This window comes from Microtus oregoni, unplaced genomic scaffold (assembly GCF_018167655.1).
Source record: "Microtus oregoni isolate MIOR12 unplaced genomic scaffold, Mior012 000070F_ref0000104, whole genome shotgun sequence".
In the NCBI taxonomy this organism is placed as follows: Eukaryota; Metazoa; Chordata; class Mammalia; order Rodentia; family Cricetidae; genus Microtus; species Microtus oregoni.
Window position 1 is genome coordinate 6,353,979 of NW_024543977.1, and position 20,918 is coordinate 6,374,896.

The window sequence follows — 20,918 nt, forward strand, 5'->3', positions numbered from 1 at the left end:
TCAATGGCTAATGTGGTCAAAGGCCCTAATGGGGAACTTACTACTGTTGTTTTGCTAAATGGGCATACCAACCTACTTCTATGCATGTTTAGACCCATAGACAAATGCTATTCTCAGCCTTGAACAGAGAAGCTTCTCTTTTCAGTGAAAGGCAGTGAGTATAGAGCTGTTTCAGGTGCTGAGATTAAGGGAACGTTGAGTGCTTATCCCTAAACAGGACATTTTATCGCCCTCCTCTGAGGCCTGAAATCATCAAGGAAGAGAGGGTAGATAGAATGCGAGAGTCTGATGATACAAATAAAGGCTGGGGAACGCGACTCTCTGGGCATCGAAACACAGCTACTGCCATCGTGAGCTCAGGCACCTGCAGATGCCCTCACTGTGCACACAGAACCCTGGCGCTGCCGAGAGCCACGGATGGAAGAGAGGCTCATGGCGCCTTCGCCCTTCTTGGGGAACTACTGGCTATTGCGTACCCACTGGAAAGTCCACAAGACTCAAGAAGATAGTTCCACACCTGCTGTCTTGCAGTGGCTAAATTCAGTCGCTTGCAAAACAAAGAGACATGGGTATAGAAAAGTATCCTGTAAGAAGGAAGAGGGGACTTAGTTGGGGTAGGAGGGAGACAAGAGAGACGGGAGGTGAAAGAATCAGAATGCACTGTGTATGCATATGAAATTGTCGAAAGCCAAAGCCAGTTCCCTGTGAAAACATGTAAGTGTGTTCATTTCAAATTCTATCAGAGTGGAAAAGTGGCTCATGGACAGAGTTCTTGCCTGATAGGCAAGAACCCGACATTGGTTTCCAGCTTTATAAAAAACAAAAACAACAATAATGACAACAAAAACCTGTATGTGGGAATTAATTTAATATTTATGTTTATATAGGTTCTTGTCACATTTAATTGTTTTATCTGTGCTTGCTAGTTTTTATGTTTATTTGACACAAGGTAGGGTCATCTGGAACGACAGACTCTTCATCAGGAAAATGCCTCCAAAGGTCAGGCATGTCTGCACACATTTGTAGGCTGTTTTCTTGTCTGGCGACTGTTGGTGGGAGGTGCTGCCTATTGTGGATAGTGTCTCCTGGGCTGGTGATCCTGGCAACTACCGTAAGAAAGCAGGCTGAAGCAGAGGCACTCCTCCATAGCCTCTGCTTGAGTTTATGCCTGGACTTTCCTCCTGGTGGACTGACCTGAAAACTGTAAGCTGAAATAAACCCTTTTCTCTCCAGGTTATTTTGGTCATGGTGTTTTTATCAACGCAATAGAAATCAAACTAAGACACCATCCTTTATAAAATGACAAGGAATTCAAGTGCTTCCAGCCATTGTAAATAAGCTCCCAACTTAGAGAAAGAAAAAAACAGTCATGGTGAGACACACTCTCTCTCATACACATCACACAGAAACACAGTCATGGTGAGACACTCTCTCATACACATCACACAGAAACACGATCCTCAAAAGCGTAGCCATGCCTTCAAAGGTCACAACCCACAGGGAGATCTGTGGAAAGGTAGATTTACAGCTAAAATGAAGAGGCTGTGTCCCAGCAGCTACACTGTCTTCCCTCTCAGCTGGCATGGTAGTTTATGCCTTTAATCCCAGCACTCTGGTACCAGAAGTAGGCAGATCTCTGTGAGTTCAAGGCTAGCCTGATATACATATCAAGTTCTAAAACAGTCAGAGCTACATTAATATAAACACTGATAAGGGGGGGGGGCAACTATGTTAATTTCATGTATTAATTCATTACAGGTTTGAGGATATTTTCTCATAAAATGATCAAAAACCAAAACTAAAACTGTATGGTAAAATTCTTTATTCTTTATAAAACAAAACATTACAAGTAATTTAAACTTTCAAAGCATGTGCCTGGCTTAGTGTAGTACAGTCCGTTTAGTTGTGGAATGTAAAAAAGAACACAAAGGTCATGTAGACGAAAGGGAAATTAGACGGCAAGTAAAGCAGTGTAGTACTAAAGCTGTGACATTTATGGATATGCCCAAGTTAATATTATTTCACGTATGTAAACGACTCATTTAGAAAAGATTTAATACAATCTTTCATCACACAGTCCGGGCTAAGAAAGCTTGTTTCTCCTCCAAGCACTGGAGTGATGCTGTGATGCAGTGATGCTGTGATGCAGTGATGCAGTGATGCTGTGATGCAGTGATGCTGTGATGCTGTGATGCTGTGATGCTGTGATGCAGTGATGCAGTGATGCTGTGATGCAGTGATGCTGTGATGCAGTGATGCTGTGATGCTGTGATGCAGTGATGCAGTGATGCAGTGATGCTGTGATGCAGTGATGCTGTGATGCTGTGATGCAGTGATGCTGTGATGCAGTGATGCAGTGATGCTGTGATGCAGTGATGCTGTGATGCTGTGATGCAGTGATGCAGTGATGCTGTGATGCAGTGATGCTGTGATGCAGTGATGCTGTGATGCTGTGGACGTGCATTTCTCTAGGAACCTCTTTTTGGGGTATCCAGGCACAGTCAGGAAACCTGAAACAGGCACAGAGATGCAGAGGCGGAGAGGTTCCTCTAGCTCCACCCCTACACTTGGATCTAAAAAACAAAATCAAAAAACAACAACAAGAACTCTCTTTATAAATCACTCATTCGGTAAGCTCATTCAAACTGATGTCTGTGAAATTCAAACCAAGAAACCAAATTCAGAGTTTCTTTTACAATCTTTAACTTATAGACGGATAGTAAGTGCCACATGCCACCTCACCCACTGCCCTGCGGACTGTGCCATCTGTCGCAGACTGAGTCTACTCCCTGGAGATGCAGCTCCTTAAACAGCACACCCCTTATCAGCTGCAGCTCCAGACAACAGCCAGCTACAGCTCACCAGACTAATTTTGCCGCCCCTTTGGCTCTCAGTGCAATCACTCCACCTGCTACTGAGGTGATATTTTTTTTTTCAGGGGCAAGAATTTGCTTTTAGCCTTGGGGAAGAAAGCACTTCATAGGAATTCCAGCAGATTATCAATACTGAAGAGATTTAATCTTTGTGAACTTGATGTTTTTGTTATTGCCTTTTATTTACAGTTTACCAAGCGCTAGACACCATTACAAACTTACAAATACTGCCCTCCTTGTTCTTCACAAGAGCTTTCTGGGCACTGAGTCACCAGTGCCGAGAATGTCCCACTCCCCACTGCACAGGTGCTATCTTAAGCATCACTAAGGTAAAGATAAAAGGCTCAGAGCAAGAGAAGAGACTGATGAAGAAACAAAGCCAAAAGTACATGTAGTAATAGGGCTGGAGACAGAGGACCGAAGGCAGCGTGCTCTGTCTGGCATGGAAGAGGTTAAATTTACAGCACAAGGGCAGGAAGAAGCAAGTCTGTGTGCGTGTTCAGGGTTTGTAACTGGGGCAATTGTACTGCCTTGCAGAGGTCACTGATGTGGAATATTAAAGATGTGTTACATTTGTTTATGCTGAGGAATATTTAATGATGCAAAGATGTGTTGCATTCTTTTACGTGGCATTTGTTTAACTCTGTGAAGCTATACTTCTTTGCTTGCCTAAAACACCCGATTGAGCTAATAAAGAGCTGAATGGCCAACAACTGAGCAGGAAAGGATTAGGTGGCGCTGCCATGCAGAGAGAATAAACAGAAAGAGAAGACTGAGGAGCAAGAAAAGGAGGAGAGAGACCATCAGGGGCCAGCCACCAAACTACATAGCAAGCCACGGAATAAGACGGAAAGAAAAGAGTATAGACTAGAGAAAGGTAAAGGCCCAGAGGCAAAAGATAGCTGGAATAATTTAAGGAAAGCTGACTAGAAACAAGCCAAGCGAAGGCTGGGCACTCACAAGTAAGAATACGCCTACATGTATTTATTTGGGAGCTGACTGGCTGGTACCCAAAGAGCAAAGAGAAAGAGTGAAAACAACAACAGCTACAGGTCACTAGTTTGCTCCCAGCACCTACTCTGAGCAGCGAACAACGACCTGTAACTCAACGGGCTCCAACACCTTCTTCTGCTCTCCACAAGCACGCGCATTAATGCAGACATACGTGTCCACAGCCACATAATTTGAAATAAAATAAAACAAAAATTTGTAGTGAGGTGAGGTATTTAGGGTATGTAGAATGATTATCTGTGAGGAAGACGACTTGCTGGTCCCAGGGATTCTAATATAACTGGCATGCACAGACTCTTTTTAAACTCAGAAAAAAAAATCTGCCTTCTTGGAAGTAGGAGCAGTAGATCTCACGGGGCCAGGAGTGGAACTCCTGTGTTAGGACAAACTAAACAGTCAGAAAACAGCAAGAATTGATGGGTACATTTGAGGCTCCATTTTAACACATGTTCATGGAACATATATATTTTGAGGGTCTGTTGATGGGGAAGCTCTGTCAACCAATTATATCTAGTTAAGGCGTGGCTACCTGGGGCCCAGGAAGAAAAACTGGGAGGACCCAGGTGTGCGTTCTCTCCTCTCTTGCTCTTTGTGGCTCCTGCCAGACAGATAGAAGTGGGACCTCCCACTCTTGTAGCGTGAGTTTCCCCTTATAAAATATACTTGTTATTCTTGAGTTGGGCGCAACAGTCCATCACGGTGGTGAGGCATTGTTAAAAAGCTGGTGACACAAGCATATGCAATTTCAAAAAGCTGTTGCAATTTTAGTGATATTGACAACAGAGGAAATATTTATTCTTGACTTTTAACAAAACTACTCATCTTGAAATGCTGACCCTACCTGAGATTCATTGGGATCCTCTTGATATGTGTGCATCCACATGGCTATTCCTTCTTGATTTCCTTCCTAAATGCTTATTTTAAAGGAAATGCTAGGGTTCTCTTATTGTTCATCCTGCTCATTTTTATTTTCACTTCTCAGAATACTAATTAGGATCTTGTCTAATGCAGTCCTCTGAAGATCCAAGGCAAGATCCTAGAGTTACTTCCAATACAATGTCCCGATTCCCATAGCATCATCCTCACAACCTGTCTCCTACTCGCCCACCTACACAGCCTCATCTGGAACCAGGGATGCCTTATAGTCAATCCGTCACTTCTACATGAAAGCCAGGCCTTCATCCTGGGACTTCTCATATCTTGTGATTCTTCACCTTGAATTCTCTCTGCTCTACTTGACTTCTGGCAGAGTCCATTATGTCCAGCGCAGACATTTTCACCCTTAGTCACCATCTCCTATGTATAACCACGCCTCCCTGACATTTTTGTGTGATCACTTTTGACAAATCTGCTTCTTGAAATTTCTTGAAGTCAGGTACTGTGCTCGATATTTATAGATCCATGCTGTGTCTATCACATAAAATGCTCTCAGGAACAGAAGTTGAAAAAGTAATTAATACTTAATTATTAAAGACTTCTATGTGGCATGAAGAGTAATGGCTAATTAGCATAATACTGGAAGCTGCATAGAAATTAAAGTTAAAGATGAACAAGTTAATAAAAACTTGTTTCTCAATAATGAAACTTTAAACATATATTAAAATGCCTCCCAGAGTTACCCTGTGACTATATTAGTTATGTGACAAAGGGGACATAAGGTTACAGGGGGACCTGAACTTGATTATCAGCTGACCTTAAAGTGTGGAGGCAGATGGAATGGTCTAGGCAGGACTAAGTTTATCGGGAAAGCATCTACCCTGTAGGCTGATGAGCAGAACAGAGGACCACTGGAGAAAGACTGCAGATGCTGGTGCTGAGTCCGGAGACGGGGAAGGAGGCCCACCAGCTGGACAAAGCAAAGAAATGTTCTTCCCTAAAGTCTTCTGACACCCCCAATTCTGCCAAAACCTCAAGAATCATTTAGCCTTGTGACACCCATCTTGGACTTTTGTCTTCCAGGATGATAAGCTATTGAACATGGTTTTAATTCACTGGTGGACCAGGTTCTCACAGCAGCCAAGAGAATGCAAATATACCCATACTAAACAGGAGTGATGCTGGCTGCGGGTCAACACACCTTCTGATAATGGTGGCTTATCCACGGTGTTTCTCTCTATAAAGGAAATCTGGGGCTGATTACGGTATTTCAGTGTCAAGACTCCTGCTCCTTCAGCTCTGTTCTGCCTTCTTTTTGGAACTCGGCATAGCAGGTCTGATTTCAACCAACAGGGAGAAGTGCAAGAATGAAGAGCCATTTCCTTTGAAGACTGTCCTCAGTGCTGCATACACCACTTCAGTTTCTATCACACAGTCAAAAGTGGTAGCACTTTTGGTGGCACTTAGGCCCCCTTGTAGGGAGGGGAGAAGTAGAGCCATTACTGTAAATGGCCATGTAGTATTTAGTAAAGACAAAAAAGACCGTTCTACTAAACACCCTGAGAACTTTGTCTTAAGTACACATAAACTCTAATTAAAATTACTATTTTGAAATTGTCTCACCTAGATTTCAGATAAGGAGAGAGCCTTCATTCTACAGTTATGGAGCAATTAGTGTTTGCCAGATTTTGCATAAAAACATACATTAGGATAACACACTTATCCTACATTCAAATTTTAATTTAGAACCAATGGGACTGAGACTCTTGGTTGACAAGGTTGGACAGAGTTTCTAATTCCAGATCACCTCTTCCTAGGGTCCTGGTAGGGAGCAGATGGAGAGTTTAACGAGGAGGGTTCACAGAGGTGGAGACAGCTTTTAAGGCGAGCAATGACCGAGAATCTAATCACTGTATCTCCAGGCCAGAAGGTTCAAGGGAGAGAAGCAGTTTCTAGAACTTGGCTACAACTGGGCCCGAGTGGAAGATGAAGCTGCAGTCACAGGGCCGGAGTAAATATTCTGGACTCTCCTTCCTTTGATCTTTTGCCAGTGCTTCCCAAACTGGCTGAAACCAAACAGACTTGGAGGGTGAAGGAGCCCAGTGTCTCTCAGAGAAGGGTCAGGCAGACTGGGTTTAACCAGCTGGGAAAAGGACTCATCATGCAAACAAGCAGAACGTCTTAGAGTTGGAACAATTTTTTAAAAGCCTTGACCTAAAAGATAAAGGGAAAGGATCCAAACAGAACTATGTCAGACCTGGGACAAAGAAAGACTGGGAAGGGAATGATTAGAAAGTGAAACAGTGGGTGGGGCTCAGTGTGGGGCCCAGTTATCTAAGATAAAGAAAAGGAGCAAGGAGGTGAGAAGAGGAGCAAGGTCAGACCAGGGCTCCAGCTGTGGAAGTCACTCAACACGGGGTTTTTCTATCACAAACTTTTTCATGTGACCTGAACACAGTGCTCAAAGATTTAAAACAGGCTACTATTTTTTTAAAGTTTTAACTACATATGCTCCAAGGGGTAAATTCTGGCAGTGCCTGTAACTGAGACTATGGGTTATATAGAAAGCCAGGAGTGTAAGCCAAACAACAGATGCCCTCGGTAACAAAATCAGTCAGCTGCTCAGAGAAGTCAAGATGCCAAACAAAGAAACAGAAACAAAGGGGCAAAGACAGCAATGCAAACCCAATGCCAGACCCTTGATACGGTGCTAACAACAGTCCACTCAAAACCATTTGTTCAAACTGGGCTCTCTGGTGTCAATCACCTGAGCATGGATTCACATTTGGTATCAATAAAGGATATCTTCTATAGGAGCTTTTGGAGATGATCACTGATATTCTGCAGATATCTTCCCCAAATAAATTTATGCTTTTATATCTGATGTTTTGAAAAATGCCACTTATGTTAACAGTCCTATCAGTTAAAAGTGGGAGCCTCAGAGAAATTTTTTGGATGCAGTACATAAGAAAAATTACCTGGAGGCATGAGAAAAACATGTGTCCCTTCATCACCTCCAAGGAGGTTTGATTAGAAAAGCTGGCATGGGTCCCAAGGAGGGCTGGTTAAGCATTGCCCTGGGGTCTGGCTGCAGAATCTGGTTGAACTGCACCAGTGAGGTGACCACCAGCTTCCTTTGACCCATTGTGAACAGCAAATCCAGTCTCACCTGCGCCATTATGGAGAAGCAGCTGGGTCCCTGCATCCTCTACAGATGTCGTGATCAGTTTTATTATTTTTTCAACTTGACACTAGAGTTATTTGAGAAAAGGGAAGCTCAACTGAGAAAACGTTCCCCCCCCCCCAAGAATGGCTTATATTGCATTTTCTTGATTAACTAATGTGAGAGGGCCCAGCCCACTGAGGGCAGTGTCACCCCTGCAATGGTGGTCCTGGGCGCTGTAAGAAAGCAGGCTAAGCAAGTCATAACAAGAAGCCAGTAAGCAGCACCCTCCATGGCCTCTCCAACAGTTCCTACCTCCAGGTCTCTGCCCTGGTTTCCTTCAGCAGAGTGTCATCTACTCAGAGCTGCAAGCTTGAAGAAACCCTCTCCTCCCCTGTGGTGGTCTGAATCCATACTTGGTGTTTACTCACCAGGGAGTGGAACTACTTAAGGATTAGGAGGTATTGCCTTGTTGGAGGAGGTGTCACTGAAAATGTACCCTAGGCAGGCCCAGCTTCTCGTCCTCTCTGCCTGCTCCCTGAGTCAGCACGTAAAGTTCTCAGCTGTTGCTCTAGCACCATGCTTGTCCATTTACCCATCATGATCATGGTCTAATCCTCTGACACTGTAAGCAAGCCCTCAGTTAGATGCTTTCTTTTCTAAAAATTGCCATGATCATAGTGTCTCCTAACAGCGATGAAACAGTAACTAGGACAGCTCCCAAGCTCTCTTTGGTCTTGGTGTTTTATCATAGCAACAGAAACCCTAGCTAAGACAACATGAGCTCACTGTCTCCACTTTAAAGCTGCAATGTGGAAACAGCACTGACTGGAGAAGCGGCACTGACAGACCCCTTCCACGACACGACCTGACACTGAAATCTGACAAGGTCTAGAGAACTGTAGTCACACTTCAGAGATGCATCCAATTCAAACTTCAAAATATTACATTCATTACACTTTTTCTCATAAATTTTGAAAATACAGTAGTCCACTTTTTATAGTATTTATTTATTTATTTTCTTTTTAATGAGCTTGACATTTCAAGATTGAGTAAAAGTATACAAGTTTTTATAGTATTTCGTGTTCAACATATACAATCCTAGAGTTCAAAGCAGTAAAGCAATAAGACTTCACTAACACACGAGCAAAGGCACATACTGAAGGCATGTTCTGTGTGTGTCAGTCACTGCAAAGAAGACACGAAGCATGTCTCCTTACCCCCTTTATCTAAACTCGTGTTAATTTGAGACAGGGTTTCCTGTAGCCCATGCAGGCTGGGAACTCAGTATATAGCCTAGAATAACCTTGAACTTCTGATTCTTCTTCCTCCATCTCCCAAAAGGTGGATTTGATCTAAATCTTAATAGGTACTTCCTTCATAAGTTGGTTCCAAAGACCCACCTCCCCCCACCCCAGTGCTTTGGTTAAAATATAACTATCAGACAAGAATCAGATTTAAAGCAATACTTTATATTCCGAGACTTCTGTCTGCTCTTTCTAGTATAGACTTTAAATATCTTCAATAACATTATGGAACTATAAATAGAAGTCAAACATTTAATTTGCAAGTTATCAGAGGCTTTTGTAAAAGTTAAACTTTGTATTAAATTTGGCTTACCAATATTTCCTGTGCATATTTTAAAACTAGAACTTAGCAGAAGTAATTATTTAGGGAAAAGGAAAAAGATAAGAGAGAGATTAAGATCAAGATTAGCATGGAATGAATGGCAATACTGTTTCATACTCAACCTCAACTGTTCCTAAGAACATGATAAAGACAGATACCCTTCACTTCATTGAGAACAGGCTTAGAAAATTTATTTCAGAAATATTTACTCAACAGCTACTAGGCAGTTGGGTACTCTGCTAGTATTGAGGACACAGAAATAGCAAGTTTTATTATCTGATGTCCCCATAGTTAGTTAACAGCCCCACACACTGAGGAACAAAGTATCTTGTGCTGTTTATTTTCGTGTGCCTGTGATTGCGACCCGGAGGAAGAGCAGAGGAAAAGGACTGGATGTATGACACCTCCCAAGTTTAAGGGAAGGCTGGAAACAAGGGTGACTGTAGAAAGTGGAAGCTAGACAATTTCTGGTAAAAGACAAACGTCTATGGTGTCTGATTGAGAAAGCAATGAGGCCAGGCCATGGCTCATTCTTGAGATCCCAGCTAGCTACTCAGGATGCCAAGGAATGGGGCTCCCAAGCTCAAGGGCCGAGTTACAGGTGATCCAAGGCCACTAACCCAAGGGTGCCATTCTGACACAAACGTGTTCCAGCTAAGACGGCACTGAGGAAAAGAAGCGCTGCCAGTATGTACAAGGACCAAGAAGTCTAGTTTTGCAATGACTGCAGATCTGATGTGCAAAGAACATGTGCAGCCCCATTACTCAGATGCAGCAGAGGGGGGGGGCTCATCTACAGCCAGCACCTTTTCATTACTGGACTTCGGCTGTACACTTACTTCGGCTTAATAACTCTTAACATTTGGTGGTTGGAGGATTCTTTTGGGGGGCAGGGTCTCACTATGTAGTTGGCCTGAGTCGTGACCTTCCTGCCTCCTCCTCACACAAGCAAAGACTGCTAGTGTATGTCACCATGACTAGTTACACAATAAAATATCCTGCCTAAGGCATGGCAAAATCAGTAGGCAAACCTTACCAAACAGCCTTCGGGTACTTGCTCTGTGCTGGTTTAGTGTATTATTTCTTCTTGGGGGTGGGAGAATTATTTCTTATACTCCACGGGACGTTTGTTATATCTATCCATAAGTCTCACCTTTATACAATAACAACTAATAACTACATATCTAAAATAATGGCTTAGTTCATTTGTCTCATAAAGTTGTTCCACACAATTCCTCCTTTGAAAGGGGTGGGAAGCGGGGAGAGAGGTAAATTTAAATCCTTATTACTGAAGGCAGGTACAAAAGTATTTAGGTCTTGTATAAAGTCAAAGGCTTAAGATAAAAATCAGCCTCAGCGAACACTAGTCAGCCTTGTTTTTAGCCTTGAGGTCATTGTACTGCTCAGATGTGTGTGAGACTGTAGCTATTTTGAGGCAGGGTCCCACTGTCGGGCAGTCTGGCCTTGAACTCGCGGCCATTCTCCTGCCTCACGCACTGGACGTTTCAGATTACAGGTTTCCAGGCCTGCTCCCCAGAATTGCTTATGCAAGTCGCAACGCCCACGAGCCTGACCACCCTGGGACCCTGCAGGGCGGGGTTCGCAAGGTGACAGCAGGTGAGCTAGGCGCAGATGAGGAAGTGAGCCTGGCACGGTGCGGGGATTACTCATGCTGCTTTCCTGAGAGCGGAATTTCTCGCCTCCTTCTCTGTCCAGCTGAAGTTCAACCCAAGTGCTGTCACTTCCCGTCTGGGTAGACCGGGGAAACCCGCGATTCTGTGGGAGGGGAAGGAGTCAGAACTAGCCAGGTAGCTCGATGCGCGTCCCTGCTGTCCACGTCCCCGGCGAGCACGCGCGGGCCGCCGCACCGACAGCTGGAGCGCGCGGGACCCGAGGAGTGCGCACCGGTCCGCGCGGGGTCTGCGCGGGTGTGGCCCATGCCGCCCGCTCCACCTGGTTCAGGAGGCCACCCTGTCGCCTCCGGGCCCCGTCCCCAGGGCCCCCGCACCCTCCTCCGTGACCCCACCACACCTGAGCAAAACTTTTCCCTCGCCTCCGGGATTCAAACTCTGCAGCGACTGAAGCTGCCGCAAACCGCCCCGGCCCTAGCAACAAGGTTCCGGCCGTAGAGCGAGCGCCGCTAGGTGTTAGGAAGGTGATGTCGTAAAGCCGCGAGTGTCGTAAACCAGGTGCGGTGGGGAGGGGGAGGGGTGGAGGCGGCGGGTGGGGGGGTGACGGGGAGGGAGGGAGGGAGGAGGGGGAGGAGGTGACTCGAGCATTTAGACACAAGCGAGAGGATCATGGCGGATGGCCCCAGGTGTAAGCGCAGAAAGCAGGCGAACCCGCGGCGCAATAACGGTGAGTGGAGAAGGGGCCCGGCGCGGCGGCGGGCAGCAGGCGGCCGGGCGAGGGGCGCGGGGCCGAGCGGGCCGGGGGCGGCGGCGGGGCCGGGCCGAGTGGAGTGGGAAAGTAAAGTAGTGCGCCCCGCTGCCGCCGCCGCGGCCGCCGTCCTGGACCGTTATGTCTTACCTGCCTCTGCGCCTAGCGGCTCGCGCGGCCGCCGGGGACCGTTAGCTGCGCCGCATCCCGCCGCCGCGCCCGGCCACTTTTCCGCCCGCGGGTGGAGCGGCTGTTGCTTCTTTCCGCACTTTCTCCACTCTTGCCGCCCCTCGGCGCCTCCCCGCGCGCGATCCTCCCTCCGCGCAGGCCGCGGCGGCAGGGAACAAACTTGCGGCGGGCGGGCGCGGGCTGCGGAGCGGGCGCGGGCGGGAGAGACGGGCGGCCGCGGGCCGGTTGCGTGTCGGCTGCGTGTCGGCCGTGCGCGCGTGTGCGCGGGAGCGGGCGCTGCGCGTCGGGTCGGGAGCCCGCGGTAAAGTTGCGCCCCGCGCGCTCGCGGGCGGGCGGGGATGGGGACGCGCGGGGTCGCCGCTGGCCGGGCGCTCGGGGGGCTGGAACCCCGCGCGTGCGGTGCCCGTCTGGGGCCGAGCAGGCTCGGGCGGCTCCAAGCTGCTGCCGTGGGGCGAGCGTGTGCGTGGACTCGCCGCCAGAGGCTCGTGGCCGGGAAGCAGCACAGACAGGTCGGGACGCCCTGGCAGCCCGGGTCCCCGCGGGCACGGGGCTCTGTGCATGCGCCTTGCTTTGGCTCTTTCGGTTTGGGGAAGTTGTTACCTGGGCCGGACGCGCGAGCCGAGGGCAGATAATGGAGTTGGGCTGGCGCTCGGGGTCGCGAGTGGGGCGGGTGGGGGAGGGGCCGGGCGGCCCGACGGGCGCACGGGGCTGCGGCTCGCTGTGCAGCTGCGCGGGGTATTGATTTGTGCGGATGTGCCAGGGAAACACACTCCTCGGCCTGACTGCAGAGTTTTTTGTTGTTGTTACTGGTCTTTTTGTTTTGTTTTGTTTTGCTTTGCTTTTTTTTTTTTTTAGAAAGAGAAAAGCCATAGGCACCAGGAGGAGCGCAGCACCCCGACCTGTATCGGTGGGTGTATCGTGGGCTCTCCCAGAGTGGGGAGACGCAGGAGTTGCTGAATGGTGCCTCTCTTAGGCGAGTGTGTGCTCTTGGCTAGCGGCGCGGACAGCCGTCTGCTCCTGGTCATTGTCTGGACAGTCCCTGCGGCGGCGGCCAGGGGATGCCCCCGCCCGGGTACCTGTGTGTGGTGATGGGCGGCCACAGCCCTGTGCTGCTGCGGCCGCTGCTATATAAGGAATTCCTCGTGCCTTTCGCACCCGGTGGCTCCGTGGGGCTCCCGCGGGGTGTTAAATGTCGAGTTTTTAAGAATGGGGGGAATAAATGCGCCCCTGATGGCATCGATGTGGCGTCCAGAGAACTAGGAAATCCTGTTTAAGTGGCAACCCTGGCGCGCCCCCCCCCGCGCCCCACCCCCTCCCGGTTTGTGTTGCTCCCTCCCCTCCGGTATGCCAAACGCCAGGTTTTGTAACCTTTCCTGGCAATTTTAGATTTTGTGTGGGATTTCCTGTCTAGAAGCAGATACGAAGATTTTAGGCTGTTCCAAAGAGGTTTCCTCTCGGTTGTAAACACGTTTTGAATATATATGAACCCTCATTAAAATCTCTGCTGCCATGAATGATTTTCAGTTGTTCAGATAAACGTTGCATTTCAGAGGAGCATGTTCGTTCGGAGGGAAAGGTGTGCTGGGTAGCGTCATTGTGGAGAGGTGACTAGTGGTTGTGGCAAGGACCTGAGCACAGGCTACCGCAATTGTAATTTCCTGCTTCTAGCATCAAATAGTGTCTGTTCTACATTGAGCTGTTGCCGCTATTGCTGATGTGGCTTTATGAAAGGTAAGTTGGTTAGGAAAGGGCTGCTTGCTGCCCTTACCTTATTTAAAATGTTGATCGCCAGAGAAAGGGGCTTTTCTTGTTGCTGACGACATGTGTGTGACATGTGAGTCTGAACCACCCAGCGTCTGTGCAGCTGCTGTAAACATGTTTACCTGAACAGGAAAGAATGGATTTTTCTCCTAGAGATTCTGTGATATTAATATCACACACATAAGGCATATCAACAGATGACATAAGGGTGGAAAGCTATTCCGAAAGGTGCTTGAAATCAACAGGAAAGAGATTCTTGATCGCTGCAGCAAATGGCAACTTGTGCAGGTAGAAAAAAGATGGTGTTTAGTTTTCTCCTGCATGTATGTCAGCCCCTCCTGTTTGCCGCCTTCCTTCTCAGGGGAGGGATTTATTTACCACGCTTGCTGTTAGTGTTTCTCCTTTGTGTTTAATATTAGAAAAACAGATTTGGGGCTCTTGAGCCTGAAATGTCTTGACTGCAGTATGCATTACTCGGAGAAAACAAAAGGTGTGTGAGATAGCGCTGTGCTACCACAGGTATCTTCCATTTTCATCACTTTTGGCTCTCTCTTTGTATTTCTTTTTGTTCTCTAATGCTTTCATCCATTGCTGACTGTTGCGGCCATGCTGTTTGATTTAACCTGCTATTTTTGCAAATTAAAATTGAAGTTATATGCTTTGTGTTGTGAAACCTGGGGGTAGGTGCTGGTTGATTTTTCTTAGCAACGCAGTCATATTTAAGTTGCAGATGCTTTAGGAGAGAATTATCTGGAAAGATGTTAACTCTTAAAATTTATTTAAATGGCTAAATAGTGGTGTATATGGTGGGAGATAGTACTAGAGATATTTTATGTTATTTATGTATAAATTATATTTATATTCATTTTTGAAATAAGGTATATAGATTTTACAGCTAAATCAGCAATAAAACATTTTTATTTCCTTCCTAGAATATGTCTGAAGACTAGGATACTGATGACAGCATCAAAAACTGTAACTTAGCAAATATGTAACAAATGAGTAGACCTGCCTAAATCATTGAACCTTGTGTGGGGACATTATGGTAATGATGCTAGCCATCTAAAGGAATGGCATTAGAATTGCTGGAATTGATTTTTGCTGTTTATAATTTAATGCTTTGTTGTATTTAAAAATATCTTCTCTTTTCCAAAATTCTATTCTATTTGACGTTCCCCCTTTTATTCTTGACAAATGAGCTCTAGCTCCCAGTGACTGCCTGCTGACTAATCCACCTTAGATGGAATAGCAGGCACATACCTTTCTATCATTAGCACCATTTCTTCTTGCTGTCTTTGGAAACCACCAGTAGAGGATGCTAACAAAAACAACCATTGGTGTAGCATCCTAAGCTTGTCGGTCTTCTGTGCTGATGGGGAATTTGCTGTGTCCTTTTGAGTCTTTAAAACCAACCTAAGTGTCTTGTAGTTTGCAGACACTAGAAAGAGGTAGGAATGTGTTCACATGAATGTTATTTACAAATTTAAGCTTCAGAGTCTTGAAATTGGTGCTTTTTGGTATTTCATTAAAGCAGTTATAAAAAGTTTGGTTTTAGACTTGGGCAAGAAAATACAGTGACTACGTATATTTATTTTGCATACTCACCTCCACACTTTTAAACCTTTTATTGTTGTTGTTGTTTATAGTATGAATCTTGAAAACCACATTTTCAAATGTTAAAAGTGTCCATGGTTAGGTATGGTAAAAAGAAGTTTCAATTAAGGATGGATTGTACTGGGTAGTAAGTTCCCATCGCTTGTGTAAACTTAGGGCTGTAGGTGGGTTGGGGACTAAAGTAGATACTAGTCATCTGTTGTTGGTTGTAGGCTTTACTTTTTCCCTTTGTCCTGTGAGTGGACCCTCGTCATCCTATGCCTACCTTTAGTGAAGAATCTGGAAGCATATTACTTTTGAGTTCATCAGTTATAAATTAAGAAGTACAATGTTTTTAGGCTTTAATAATTTATTAATTGGTTGGTTATATTCAAATAATTACTATTTTAAGCAAACCATGTACACTGAAATGATGGCTTTGGCTTATAAATAATTTCACGAAATTTAAAGTAGTTATGTTATTACTTTGCGTCCATACAGTTATGTTAGTATAACTGTGATCCTTAAACCTTGCGTTTGGGTTGAAAGTTAGAAGCCTTTCTCTCCTGGTTACAGAATGGCACTTGTGGCCCTGCTGCAATGCAGCGGTCACACTGTTGATCTTGAATTAATAGGGCTGACCTGACTTGTCAGGTAAGACTGTGAACTCCTTAGGTCGTGTCTGTAAAGAGCGTTTTTCATTTTTGACAAGCGTCTCTTCAGTTTGTGCTCTCCTACTTCTTGAGATCTCCACGAATGAGTATAATTCATTTCTTGTTTTTATGCGTTAAGGAACTTATCAGAGTTGACAATGTATGAAATGCTACCATGAAGCCAAACATCGAAAGCAGCTTATAAACTGGAAGCATAAGTCACTTGGTTAGATGACCCTAGTATGGAAAGCATGGGGAAGAACTAGTTTTGTTTTGTTTCTTTGTATAGCCTTCGTTATTTTTGAACTCGTGTACATCTCTATGTTTGTAATTTTAGTGATTTTGAAATATGAGAAAACTGTATTGGATATATTTTTTAAATATTCAAGAATATTTCTCACAGTGATTTCTTTGCTCCTTTCTTTTCTTTTATAAATCCCTTCCAAGCATGCGATTAGAGTCAGATGTAAACACAGATGCAGTATTATGTGCGGTTGCACCGCTAGCTGCTGAAGTGCTTGAGCTGAGTGCGGTGAGAGGAGAAGAAAAAGCATGCAGATGCTGGAAGATGCGCATTCGTTGCCAAAGTTCCAGTGAGACTAGAGTGTGTCACGAACACAGAAATAACACTTAAGATGGAAATGGTTTCATATGCCATGGCTGCTAATCTGTTGCTCACCTTTCTTTCTTTCTTTCTTTCTTTCTTTCTTTCTTTCTTTCTTTCTTTCTTAAGAGTTCTGTCTCTTCCCTGTCACCGCCTCCCATTTCCCTCCCACTTCCCCAATCATGTCCCCCTCCCTCGTCAGCTCAAAGAGCAATCAGGGTTCCCTGCCCTGTGGGAAGTCCAAGGACCTTTTCATAGAGATGCAAGCTAAAATAAAAATGCCTGTGGGAATAAAATCTGAAGGTTAAATTAGAAAAGCACTCTGGTTGGGGTATATGATAACATTACTTTCGAAATTATCCTTTGCAAATGTAGATATTGTATATATTACTAAGTAATCATAAACTGTGTACTATATTTTAAAGTCTGGGTGCTCTGTGGTTAAGACTTGAGAGGAGTGGCCCAGATGACACATAGCAAATACAACTGCTGCACATCGCTGCAGTTTCTGAGGAGAAGTGAGAAATTTTATAACAGGTGAATCTGATCTTTGTGTAGACGCTACCAGAGGGGATAATCTTCCCATTATATGAAACCGTGTTTTGAATACTGCATTTCTAAAGGAAACATCCTTTTTTTTAAAGAAAAGATTAAATTATGTGTGTCTGTGTATAGGTTTGTACATGTACATACGGGTGTCTGAGGAAGCCAGAGATGCGATCTGATCTTCTGGGGATGGAGTTACAGGCAGTCAGAGCCCCTGGTGTGGGCGCTGGACTGAGCATGGGAGCTCTGGAAGCCCCGAGCCCTTCTCTAAGGCCCACTGCACTATCTCTAAGGCCCAAAGGCAGCAGTCCTCGGACATTAGTTTTACCACATGAAGATTCTCCCTATAGAGAGAGCATCTCTTTCTGAGTTTTAAACTCAAAAGAGGTGAATTATACTATTCTTAACCTGAAAGTGGGTTACTGATAATATCATAATATTGATTTATTTATGTATGTATTATAGTGTTGGAGATTGAGCCTCAGCCTCATGCTTATTCCTTAGTACTTTACCACTGAATTACATCTCTACCCTTTTTAAAGTTTTTAAATTAAAGACAGTGGAGCTTTATGTTGTCCTGGGTAGCCTCGAACTTGTGATCCCCGCTTCAGCTTTCTAAACAGGTAGGATTATAGCTGTCAGATCAGCAAGTGCTCTTAACCTCCAAGTCATCTCTCCAGTTTCCTCTCTCTTACTTTTGAGAGAAGTCTTACCAATTGATTAGTCTAGCTGGCCTTGGAGCCCTAGGACCCGCCTGTCCCCACCTGTCCAGTACTGGGATTATACACATCCCTGACTTTGATGTGGCTTTTGGGGATCCAAGCTCAGGATGTTATAGACAAGCACATTGCTGAACTAACCCTCTCCCCAGCCCACATTTTAGGTATTTCAGATATTCTAATTCTGGCTTTCTTTTAATAAAATGGGGACCCCTTCAAATATTTCCATTACTGTTCATGGTCACTAACATACATTTGATTTCTCCGTTCACGAACTGTTGAATTATTTGAATGCAGTATGTAGGGGTTTGTTTTTATTGTTAAATAGATAGTATTCAGAGTGTAATTAGCTTGCTGGTTTAAAAATTAATCATTCTAATGAAATTTACACTTCTATTTGAATTTCTGGGATTGAACAAAGGGTGTTGAGCAACCACACTACTACTGAACTATACCCCATTCAAAAATTCTGATTTTTATTATGAAGGAGTGTCTCACTCAAAATCATTTTTCAGAAAACTGATGCAGATGAAGTGATATTTGAGATGCTTAAATGTAAACTGCAGGGAGACTTCAACATATACTTTCTTTGCAGTGTAGTTCCATGTAGAAATTAGCTCGATTCGGGAAATAACCAGGCTAGCCAAAGGATAAAACAATTATATTTTTATTTATTATAAGGGGAAACTCACGATACAGGAACGAGAAGTCCAGTCTCAGCTGTGCCCCGTGGGAATCTCTCTTTCTCTCTCTCTCTCTCTCTCTCTCTCTCTCTCTCTCTCACACACACACACACACACACACAGAGAGAGAGAGAGAGAGAGAGAGAGAGAGAGAGAGAGAGAGAGCGAGCAAGCACTTGGTCTCTGCCCCAGTTTTCTCTCGGCTCCAGAAAGCCACGCCTTAACTGGGATCCACCTCTTAAAGATAATTGGCTAACAAGGTTTCCCCATCAGTTCCAGACAGATACAGTAATGTGTGGATAGCATGAGTAAAATCCTTAATGGAACAAGTGTCAGAACATGGGCTTAAGTTAACCGTGCTCTCTGGGAAATTCTAGAATGAACTGTGAAAATCACCGTCTCTTTGATGCTTTCTCCCTTTGTCCCCAACACTGACTAGGACATTCTTGAAATGTGTGCTATGTTGTTTTATTGTGGGACCATTACAGTGAGCACCGTGTCATGTCTCTGGACAGTACAGTTAGTGGACCACTACTGGAGATGAACTTTGTCAATGAACACATCTTCATGTGGCGCAGGACTGTATTATACCAATCCCTCTTTACCATTGGTATATGCTTCAAGATGGCCCGCCATGCCCACTGCTTGGCTAGTACTGAACAGTGACTAAGCTCGCTCTTCTAAATTGAATCTCTCCATATACTCTTGAAGGGTTTTGTTTAATGTGGTTGAACAAAGGAAGTGGAAAACAGGAAAATCACTCCATATAATTAACATTTAAGACAATAAAGTAGTATTTGGAAGGATTTGGGAGACTCATCAAAACATTTTTTAAGGAGAAAAACATACTAGCATGATTCATGCTTATAATCCTGTAATTCTGGAGGCTGAGGCAGGAGGATTGTGCATTTGACACTGTCATCTTGGGATACAAAGTGAGACCTTGTGAGAGAGAGAAAGGAGAAAGGGAGGCAAGATTAGTAAGAAGGGAAGGAGGGTTAGGAGCAAGGGGGCGGGGCAGGAGCACACATGCACAAACGTGAATCAGAGGAGCATCAACTGACTTTGCCACGTTTGTGTTTCTGGCTAGCTCAGACTAAGCCCTAGTTCACGTTCCTGATATTAGGCTATTAAGTATATTCATCTGAATTTGTAACAAGCAAGTGGATGACAGTGTTTCTCATATATTTATAGAATGCTCAGTCATCTTGGCACAAAGGAATTTCTACTGCATTTGCATACACCTAACAGACTTAGCTGTTTCCCTCAGCTTAACTTCATTTAGAGGAATTCTCTCATTGGGATGGTACTGTTCTCTGCTCTAGTTACAGCTTCTTCCCTGCCCTTCACTGTGCCAATCTTAAGTGCTTTTATGGTTACTTCTAAAGGAAGTTATTTCATTTGGGTAACAAAGCACTAACTAGTGTTGGATCCCAGTTTGTCTCTAACTCTCGGGTCCAAGTGATCCCATCATACACATCTCCCTGTGTGTCAGGAAGGACTGAGAAGTTTCTCTGGGGATAGTGACTAAATCCTGCCATATTGTTTTGAGAATAGCAAAACCAATCTTCACACTCACCAACAATGTATGACTGTCTTATTTCAGAATTTTTCCAGAGTATGGTATTGTACAGTGTCCTGCATTTTGTACTTTTAATTAAAAATTTCTCCTTTTACAGACAGGAGTGTTTTTCTTTCTTGTGTGTTGGGGCACCATTTATATGTGTGGTGTCTGTGGAGGCCAGAAAGGGTCCATTAGGTCCCCTAGGACTAGGGTAGTAGACAGTTATGAGCTGCCATGTGGATACTGGGAACCAAACCCAGGTTCTCTAGAAGAGCATCCTTAACCACTGAACCATCTCTCCAGCCCCAAATTTGCTATTTTGATAGCTGTTAAATAGGATGTCAAGGTGGTCTCACTTTACTAGGGAGTTGATCATTACTGCATATTCATGGCTGGCAAATTTGGTTTGCCTTTGCCTGTCTTACTTGTGTTTCTTGTTGATATCCTAGTTTGTTTTTTTTTTTTGTGAAGTCATGATAGTTCCAAATATGTCATTCATCTGTTGATTTTTGATGATGGCACAGAAATTCTTAATTTTAATCTTAACTCACATCTATCAAAGTTTTGACTTTGTGGATAGTATGATACCTTACCTAATATGTAGATTAAAAGTACTTTCATAAAAATTTTCTCTTAGTTTTATTACTTTCCCTTCATATTTAGGTCTCTTGTGTG

The 20,918-nt window shown here is 44.6% G+C and overlaps 1 protein-coding gene across 2 annotated transcripts in view; it reads left to right on the top strand.

Annotated features, from left to right (window-relative positions):
- Nucleotides 1-11,810: 11,810 nt before the first annotated feature.
- Nucleotides 11,811-20,918, top strand: part of Zeb1 (zinc finger E-box binding homeobox 1) — a 165,265-nt gene continuing 156,157 nt past the window's right edge. For both annotated transcript variants that reach the window (XM_041641528.1, XM_041641529.1), the window contains exon 1: nucleotides 11,811-11,910. In XM_041641528.1, the coding sequence (XP_041497462.1) occupies nucleotides 11,853-11,910 (58 nt within the window). In that variant the 5' untranslated portion in view covers nucleotides 11,811-11,852. The remainder of the gene's footprint in view (nucleotides 11,911-20,918) is intronic.